We start from the raw sequence: 10,274 nt of genomic DNA on the forward strand, positions 1-10,274 counted from the left end.
GAGAAGTGTTCCTTCGAACTAACACAAATGCCTTCACTCGGATATATTGCCTCAGGCTCTGGTCTATAAACGGACCCAGAAAAGGTTTGTGCCATTCTGGAATAGCCACAACCTTGGGCTTCAAAGCTATCCAACGGTTTCTCAGCTTAGCCAATTACTGCAGACCGTTTATTCAGGAATACTCCACAGTAGCCGCTTCCATCATTTCTCTCACTCGTAAAGGGGCGGATGTTAAGAATTGGACTGCAGCCACATTTGAAGCATTCAATTACCTCAAATTGGAATTGTCCTGAAACAACCTGACACTACCATGCATTTTTTCTTGCAAGTTTATGACTACTGTTGGGGTAGGAACGGTACTTTCTGAGAGATCTTCTTTGGGGCAGTTACATCCCTGCGGTTTATTTTCTCGAAAGTTCCATCTAGCGGAAATAAATTATACAATTGGAAATAACCAACTTCTAGTAACTAAACTCGCCCTGGCTGAATGGAGATACATTCTTGAAGATTTCCACTTTCCTGTAACCATCTTTACCGATCATAAAAATCTGCTGTATCTTCAATCTGTTCAAAGTTTGAACCCTCATCCAGCCCGCTGGTCTCTGTGTTTCTCTTGATTTGATCTTCATATTACCTTTTAGACCAAGGGACAAGAACAAGAAAGCTGATGCTCTCTCTTGAGCGTTTGAAGATGATCGAGCGTTTGAAGATGATCAAAATCTTAAGGAGCCAGAAAATCACATTACCCTGGATCCTAAATTTGGCTCCTCTACCTCTGTGGATCCTCCTGTGATGACTCAAGACTTTTGTCCTGCCCAAATTTTGGAAAACAGTTCTACAATGGGTCCATTCGTCTCACTTCTCTGGGCATGCCAGTACTCTAAAAACTCTGGAGCCCATATCAAGGAGTTATTAGTGGCCAACTCTTTGTCTGGATGTAAGGGAATTTGTTTCTGCCTGTACAATCTGTGCATAACTCAAGATCCTTTGTCAAGCATCCTTCAGTTCTCTTCTTTCACTTCCCATTTTTGTTAGACCATGGACACACATTGCCATGGACTTCATCACTGATCTGCCTCCCAGTGAAAAATGGAACACTATCTGGGTAGTTGTGTATCGTTTCTCTTTTCATTCCACTAATTGGTTTACTTTCTGCCTCAACTCTTGATAAAATCTTTATCAAAGAAATCTTCAGTTTTCATGGTTGTCCTCAAGAGATTGTTTCGGACCGTGGCGTTCAATTTATTTCTGAATTTTGGAGATCACTCTGTAAATGTCTTCATATCCACCTCAACTTCTCCTCGGCCTACCAGCCCCAAACAAATGTTCAAACTGAGACACTAAATCAAGATCTGGAGACTTTCATCAGACTCTACACTTCTTCCAATCAAAACAACTATAAGGACCTACTCCTGTGGGCAGATTTTACACATAAAAACCTTTTTCATGAGTCCTCTTCTTCTACTCTCTTCTTCTCTGTGTATGGAACTCTAGTTTCAAAATTTTCGTTCTTTCCTTCTACTCTTTGTATCAGGAGTTCTCTGTTATTTGGTCTAATGTAATTAAAATTCTCAAGAAATCCTCCAAACACTACAATTTATTTTTTTTTTACAAAAAAACAACGTGTTATTCCTGCTCTAAAAAAAGGAGACAAAGTCTGGCTTTGAACTAGAAAGATATGTTTAAAATATACATGTATGTATGTTTGCACCCAAGTACATTGGACCCTTCAACATCCTTCAAATAATTAACCCAGTGGCTTTCAGTTGAAGTTACCATCTTCACTTCGCATCTCCAATACCTTCCATATGTCTTTACTGAAGCCACTCATTATAAATCGTTTTTCCACAGTGTCTTCTCCTCCATCTGTAATCAGCACTCAGCAAGGGGACAAATTTGAAGTCAAGCAGATTCTCAGTTTCAGACGTTCCTGAGGAGAAGATTCAATACTTGGTTGATTGGAAACATTTTGGTCCTGAAGAACGATCTTGGGTTGACTCCTCCGACACTCAATATAATAACAAACACTGTGTAGGGTGTTCGGTGCCCCTTTTGGAGAGGGGGGTTACTGTCATGCGTCCGACTGTCCGACTCGCTTACCGGGGTGCGGTGCGTAAAGCTGGCCTCCTTCATCGGGTCTCCTCCAGGCACTGATGGGTCCTCCATCTTCCGGTGGCAGCCGTCATCTTAGATTAGGGTCTGCGTAGTATGCTTTCTCCTATTCAGCCATTGGCTGATTGTTGTTCATGCCCCTCATCCTCCAGACTATATAGTGCACTTGTTCTGGCAAAATGGTGCCAGATCTTCAAGTCCTGCAGCTTGTTAAACTGCTGGATTATTTGGCTCCTCTGAATTCCACTGGTATTCTGTATCCGTGCCTATTCTTCAGATCCTGGTAACCATATCACATGCTTCTCAGCTAATCCTGGTATCCTGGAATCCTGTATTCATTATTAATCAGCATATCCTGGTATCCTGCACGATATGCTTCTCAGCTAATCCTGGTAACCTGCTATCCTGTTTCTATTCTGGTCACTCCTTGTCGGCTAATAACAACTTCCCCTGTCAGTCTCGACTGGTACCCATCAGGAGGACCGCGACCTGCTTGGTGAAGCTGCGAAGCCCAAATCTCCTTGCGGGTGTTCTTGGTGAAAATCGTCATCTCTGTAGCCTCCGCAACCTCTGTGGTGGGTGGAGACGAACAAGACAGACTGCAAAGAGTCCAATCATCCCTGTAAATTTTAGTGACACTTTTATCTCATTAATTTGTATCTGTCCATCTGCTATCCTCCATGGATCATTTCATTATGTGCTACCAGCCAAAAGGTCTGACCATTCTCCTCCTTACACTCTCTGGTTCTCATATCATCAGTACTAGGGAATTCACCATTGTGGTTTAATCACTGATCTTTGGGATAAGACCCCATGATCCTCAGTGTGTTATAGCACATATGACATTACTCATGATCCTCCCTGTACACTATCATATGTAACATAGTAACATAGTTGATGAAGTTGAAAAAAGACACCAGTCCATCAAGTTCAACCTATTTTGGATCTCCTGCGATCCTGCACTTATATTTGAAATTAATCCAGAGTAGGCAACCGCCCATCTGTTTCAATTTTGAAAATCCCCCCAGACTCAATATCGCAATCCAATTTTTACCCTATATCCACTACTATCCTTTATTTTAAATTAACGGTCGTATCCCTGGATACACCTTTCCGCTAAAAATTCGTCTAACCCTTTCTTAAACATATCTATTGAATCTGCCATAACAACCTTCCCTGGCAATGAATTCCATATCTTGACTGCCCTTACTGTAAAGAACCCCTTCCTTTGCTGGTTGTGAAATTTCCTCTCCTCTAACCTTAGGGGATGACCACGTGTCCTGTGTATGGTCCTTGGGGTAAAAAGTTCCCATGAAAGCTCTCTGTATTGACCCCTAATGTATTTGTACATAGTAATCATATCTCCCCTTAGGCGCCTCTTTTCTAAAGTAAACATGCCTAAACTGGCTAACCTTTCCTCATAACTTAATGACTCCATACCCTTTATCAATTTTGTCGCCCTTCTCTGAACCCTTTCTAGTTCCAAATTATCTTTTTTATAGAGTGGTGCCCAGAACTGTACTGCATATTCAAGATGAGGTCTTACCAATGATCTATACAGTGGCAAAATTACACTGTCTTCCCTTACATCTATGCCCCTTTTTATGCATGCCAATACTTTGTTTGCCCTTGCAGCTGCTGCTTGACATTGAGCACTATTGCTAAGTCTACTGTCTACGAGCACTCCCAAATCCTTTTCCATTATAGATTCTCCCAAATTAATTCCATTTAATTTATAGATTGCGTTCTTGTTTTTGATCCCTGAATGCATAACCTTACATTTATCTGTGTTAAACCTCATATTCCATTTAGCCGCCCAATCCTCCAGTTTATTTAAGTCCCTCTGTAGAGAAGCTACATCTTGCTCCGATTTTATTACCTTACAGAGTTTAGTGTCATCTGCAAAAATAGAAACTTTACTCTCTAAACCATCACCAAGGTCATTAATAAATATATTAAAAAGGAGTGGTCCCAGCACGGAACCTTGAGGAACTCCACTTAAGACCTTTGACCAATTAGAAAATGTTCCATTTATCACAACTCTCTGTTCCCTATTCTCTAACCAGTTTTCGATCCAAGTAGAAATTTTGATTTCTAGACCCAGTTCCCTTATTTTGTAAACCAACCTCTTGTGTGGCACTGTATCAAAGGCCTTTGCAAAATCTAAGTAGACCACATCTACTGTCCTGCCCTGGTCTAAGTTCCCACTAACTTCCTCGTAGAAACTAATTAGATTAGTTTGACATGACCTATCCCTCACAAATCCATGTTGATTCCCACTAATAATTTTATTGCGTACCAAGTAATCCTGAATACTGTCCCTTAAAATACCTTCCAGTAGTTTCCCCACTATTGATGTCAGGCTTACAGGTCTATAATTCTCTGGTTGTGATCTCGTCCCCTTTTTAAACAACGGCACCACATCTGCTATTCGCCAATCCCTTGGTACTGAGCCTGATGAGATTGAATCTCTGAAAATTAAGAATAGCGGTCTAGCTATTTCCGAGTTTAATTCCATAAGGACCCTTGGGTGTATGCCATCTGGACCTGGAGCTTTATTTATCTTAATATTCTTCAGTCGCCTTTGGACTTCTTCCTCTGACAACCAAGTATTAATTAATGGCATGGTTTCATTTCCATTTTTATGTATTACTCCTGCCATTTGTTCCTCTTTGGTAAATACTGAAGAAAAGAACGTGTTTACTATCTCTGCTTTTTCCTTAGTATCATTTATCAATTCACCCATCTCACTTCTTAGTGGTCCTATATTATCTTTTTTAATCCTTTTGCCATTTATATACTTAAAAAACTTTTTGGGGTTTGTCTTACTTTCTTTTGCAACGTGCCTTTCATTTTCTAATTTAGCCAATCTAATTTCCTTTTTGCATGTTTTATTACATTCCTTGTACCTATGGAAGGACTCCTCTGACCCTTCAGACTTAAACAATTTAAATGCACGCTTCTTCCTTTGCATTTCTTCCCTTACCTTTTTATTTAGCCACATTGGTTTAGACTTAATTCTTTTACATTTATTTCCCATAGGAATGAACTTATACGTGTATGTTTCCAACAACATTTTAAAGACAGCCCACATTTCTTCCGTATTTTTTCCTTCAAAGGCTTTGTCCCAGTCTATGCTCTTTATAGACTCCTTTAGCATATTAAAATTTGCCTTTTTAAAGTTTAAAGTCCTAGTTGATCCCTTATACTGTAACGTTACCCATTATCTTCCTTGTATAATAATACCGGAATATTTTATATCTATATTCTTATATACTGCAGTACTAAAGCAAGGTATTAGGTGATTCCCTTCACTCTAAGATCACACAGACCCCATCACAACACAAACTCCACCTTCTTGTACACACAGAACTATAATCACACACTTGTCATTGCACAATAGCTCCCTTCAATTCTCTGTACTTGACTGCTATGTAGTATTGCTCATCTCTGTATCCTGCTCTGCCCTTATGTTTTTTTATGCTTTTTTTTGCTGTTGCCCATTTGTGTCCTGCTCCATTCTTCTACTCTGTCCTTATGTTCTCCTCTGCTCTATGCAGTCATCATTCTGTGTTGCCGTTTCCTACTTTGCTCTATTACTCTGTCCTACTGTTGTTCTTTCCTCTCAGTGCTTCTCTACACCAAAATCTTGGCTTAAATTAGTAGCTTGCCTCTGGCCAAGGTGCTATGTTAACTGAGGTTGACTACTTAGACATATTGAGGCTGTTTCACTATTTTGTTCTGCTACTTATTTGTCCAAGGCTCTGGTGTATGTGTGTGAGGGCAGTGGTTGAACAATGTCTCTGGTTAATGAGTTTTCCTGTCCTATGATGCTTGCTGGGCAATGTGTGTGCTTAAGAAATGTTATTCGCCAAAGTCTTAATTTTGGGAGGAATTGTCAAATGTGACTGTGCAATCTGGATGTCTATGCAGTGTGCTTCTTAATGTGATTGGGTTATATTTTAAGCTAATGTATATTAGCTGTTTGTACATGTATAATTGTAATATTTTTTGTAGTTTGCAAATTGAGATTAGTCAACTAAACTTGTTCAACTCACTAAAAGTAAAAGATATGTCTATTATCATACATTTTATTTTACTTCCAGCAGATGGACATAAAAGCAGAAATACCTTGGAGGGATATCTCATTTTGTCTCCAGATTTTAAAATAGATGATAACAACATCCCACTATATTCTCCAGGAGAAAACCATATTACCTTAAATATAAATCCTGTGCTTCACAGTGCAGATATATCAACTGATCCCTGTAATCATGAGGAATGTTCTACTTATAACTCAGATACTATTACACAAAATACAGCACATGGAAATGATACATTGTTTCCCTCTTCTGAATGTGGTAAAAGTTTTATACATCGGTCAATATTTGTTAGACATCAGAGAACTCACACAGGGAAGAAACCATTTCTATGTTCTGAGTGTGGGAAATGTTTTACACGTAAAGCAGGTCTTGTTGGACATCAGAGACTTCATACAGGTGAAAAACCATTTCCATGTTCTCAGTGTGGGAAATGTTTTACCAAGAAAACACATCTTGTTACACATCAGAGATTTCATAGAAGTGATAAGCCATTTCCTTGTTCTGAGTGTGGGATATGTTTTACACGTAAAGCAGGTCTTGTTGGACATCAGAGACTTCATACAGGTGAAAAACCCTTTCCATGTTCTCAGTGTGGGAAATGTTTCACCCAGAAAACACATCTTGTTACACATCTGAGATTTCATAGAAGTGATAAGCCATTTCCGTGTTCTGAGTGTGGGAAATGTTTTGCCCAGAAATCAGATCTTGTTACACATCAGAGAATTCACACAGGTGAGAAGCCATTTCCATGTTCTGAGTGTGGGAAATGTTTTTCTCAGAAATCAGGTCTTGTTGACCATCAGAGACTTCACACAGGTGAAAAACCATTTCCATGTTCTCAATGTGGGAAATGTTTTACGCGGAAATTAGTTCTTGTTGCACATCAGAGAATTCACACAGGTGAGAAGCCATTTCCATGTTCTGAGTGTGGGAAATGTTTTCCTCAAAAATCAGGTCTTGTTGGACATCAGAGAATTCACACAGGTGAAAAACCATTTCCATGTTCTCAATGTGGGAAATGTTTTACGCAGAAATCAGTTCTTGTTAGACATCAGAGAATTCACACAGGTGAAAAACCATTTCCATGTTCTGAGTGTGGGAGAGCTTTTACATTGAAACCAGGTCTTATTAAACATCAGAAAATACACATAATAGAAAAGTAATTTCAATGAGGTGATAGACATGGGATAAGGTCTGCAAATGTAAATTTTTAAACAGCCTTAAGTACATTTACAGAGTGTTTTCTTGAAGATATATTAACATCACTGAGTTATGGAGGGTTTTCAAAGCTCCAGTCACACAGTATATTAACATGTTATAATATAATTACCGTCCATAGATATAGGTGTAATGTGTCATGCACATATGACTGGAACAGATAGCTCATGTATGAAAGTATTTCAGAATTATTCTATTAGATATTGGCATCACTCTCCACAGTGATAGCAGACAGACCACATCTTGTTATATAGGGTCCTATGTAATATATAATGTATTGTTCCAGTTTTCACATTATGTTTAGTCACACTCTCTAACTGAAGTTGTGATATGGTTTATATAATTAGTTTTGTTATATGGTATTATCTTTCTGGGGCTACTTACAAAGCTGGGAATACAATTATGTGATGCTATGTGGCTAATTTGTGTAAACACACCCGTTTGTGTGTGGCTTAGCGGGTTAAGATGTGTCTACATGGGCACAGAACTTCGCTCTTTCTTATGGAGGGAGCTAAATGGATCTGGGCACTCCTAGCTGAATGTAGTCTTACTAATGCACCTTACATGCAAAAACAAGATCTTGTCTTGTAGGGTAAAATGTTTAAATGAGCTTGAAAGGGAGGAGAGTTCGTCTTGCAGGGTCTTTATGATTTAGCGGATGGACACAGGGCCTTCTACATCCTGGAAAATAACTTTTTGCATATGCTTATAACTGGTAAAGTCAAGGAGCGTCTTTTGTGTCTTCCATGCACAATCAATACAGTATAGAGACATTAATACATGTTAAATTAAAATAGTCAAATGTAGTAAATACAGTCCTGATGTCCCCTCATTCATTATTTATGGTACAAATGAGGCTGAATGTGCAGTACTTTTGGAAAAAAAAAAAGGCAAAGTTTACATTAATGAAGAGGGTGGTTTTAACATGTTAGGATTTGTGCTCCTTCCACCATGCTCATTTACATCTTACCTCACCAAAAACTGGGCACTTTGACAGGTAGTTCCCTAAATCGGAATGTGGGTTTGTACTTATTTATGCACTACGCATTTGTTTATAATTAATTGCTCTGTGCGGCTTCTGGGAACTGGTGCTATAGCTGTGGTTATCATCTGCCCAGATGCAGGATCTAGTACAGTCACTGTATGCACCAACCAGGAACTAGTACAGTCACTGTATGCGCCAACCAGGAACTAGTACAGTCACTGTATGCGCCAACCAGGAACTAGTACAGTAACTATATGCGCCAACCAGGAACTAGTACAGTCACTGTATGCGCCAACCAGGAACTAGTACAGTCACTGTATGCGCCAACCAGGAACTAGTACAGTCACTGTATGCACCAACCAGGAACTAGCACAAGAACTAGCACGGTGGTTGTATTTATTTATTTTATGTATCAAGTATCCCACACACACATACAAACCCCTCCCAATTAGTCCGTCATCTTTACCTTCTGTTTCATATCATTGTATGTTATTTGCTTGTATTTTTATCCCTTCAATGTACAATGCTGAGTGATATGTTGGTGTTTTATAAATAAAAAATGGTAATAATACTACATTTAGGTTGGTTCTTATGAGAATTATAGCTTAACAAACAGTGGATGCAGCCATTTAGTGAGCTGTAACCATCCGTGAGAATACAGCCTCTCAATTCACCAGGAACCAGTGACATCACTGAGGAAATTCATGACTCCATCTGCTGTATTTTGGAATATATGTAATACCTTAAACGTTAGAGCTATAGTTTTGTTCTTTCTATGAAAGTTAATAATGTTTTACAATGACTCATATTTTATGCACTATAGTTTATACCAAGGCTATTACAGTATGTTCTAAATTTAGTTAGATTTTATTTTGTTTGTCATGGCCTGTCCCAGATACAGCAATCTGAACAGATGGCCGTGACTGGAGACACCTTAGTCACTTACCAATGAATACACCTTTTCTGCCACCACAAAGGATTTACTATAGAGTCCTTGCATTCACCAAAACCAATTAGTAATGTTTTACACTTAAATCACATACACATGTAGCATGAGCCTCCCTGGGCTTTGTAAGTTCACAAAGAATCACGGAAAATATACCAGATTAAATTTATTTAATCCGAAAAATATTTCCAAGTTCATTATTCTCTGTTGATGGTTTTTAGGACTGGGTCGTCTCTGTCTCTCCCCTTCATACACAGGCCACTGTATGGGTTGCCGTTTCTACACTCACACGATCGCTAAGTGATTTTACTGTTATGCCATGTATCATCATCATCATCTGTTTATATAGCGCCACTAATTCCGCAGCACTGCACAGAGTACTCATTCACATCAGTCGCTGCCCCATTGGAGCTTACACTCTAAATCCCCTATCATACACACACACACAGACCGAGAGAGACTAAGGGCAATTTAAGAGCAACCTATTAACCAATTAACCTACCAGTATGTTTTTGGAGTGAGGGAGGAAACCAAAGCACCCAGAGGAAACCCACGCAAACATGGGGAGAACATACAAACTCCACAAAGATAAGACCATGGTCGGGAATCAAACTCATGACCCCAGTGCTGTGAGGCAGAAGTGCTAACCACTGAGCCACCGTGCTGCCCGTGTATGCTATATTTCCACTCGCCACACTCCATCCCTCTTTAAATAACCTCCCCTTCCTACCATCTGCTCCACATCTCAGTCCAAATCCCTTGTTCTCCTTAACATACCACCTCCCAGCTTGACTGCCTCGCTCATAACCTCCACTCCCTCTCACTTCCAATATCTTTCCGCAGGTACCCCAGGAGGGGTCTACCACTCCCCCCCCTTCCTATGCCAACTGAACACCACCCTCTGGATGTT

General features: G+C 39.6%; 1 protein-coding gene across 1 annotated transcript in view; it reads left to right on the forward strand.

Moving 5' to 3' along the window:
- The window catches only part of LOC142095489 (uncharacterized), a 120,896-nt gene extending 111,904 nt beyond the window's left edge, over positions 1-8,992 (forward strand). The window contains exon 25 of the mRNA XM_075178434.1: positions 6,528-8,992. Coding sequence (XP_075034535.1) covers positions 6,528-7,378 — 851 coding nt within the window. The 3' untranslated portion in view covers positions 7,379-8,992. The remainder of the gene's footprint in view (positions 1-6,527) is intronic.
- Positions 8,993-10,274: the final 1,282 nt, after the last annotated feature.

Source organism: Mixophyes fleayi, chromosome 6, assembly GCF_038048845.1.
Source record: "Mixophyes fleayi isolate aMixFle1 chromosome 6, aMixFle1.hap1, whole genome shotgun sequence".
Lineage (NCBI taxonomy): Eukaryota > Metazoa > Chordata > Amphibia > Anura > Limnodynastidae > Mixophyes > Mixophyes fleayi.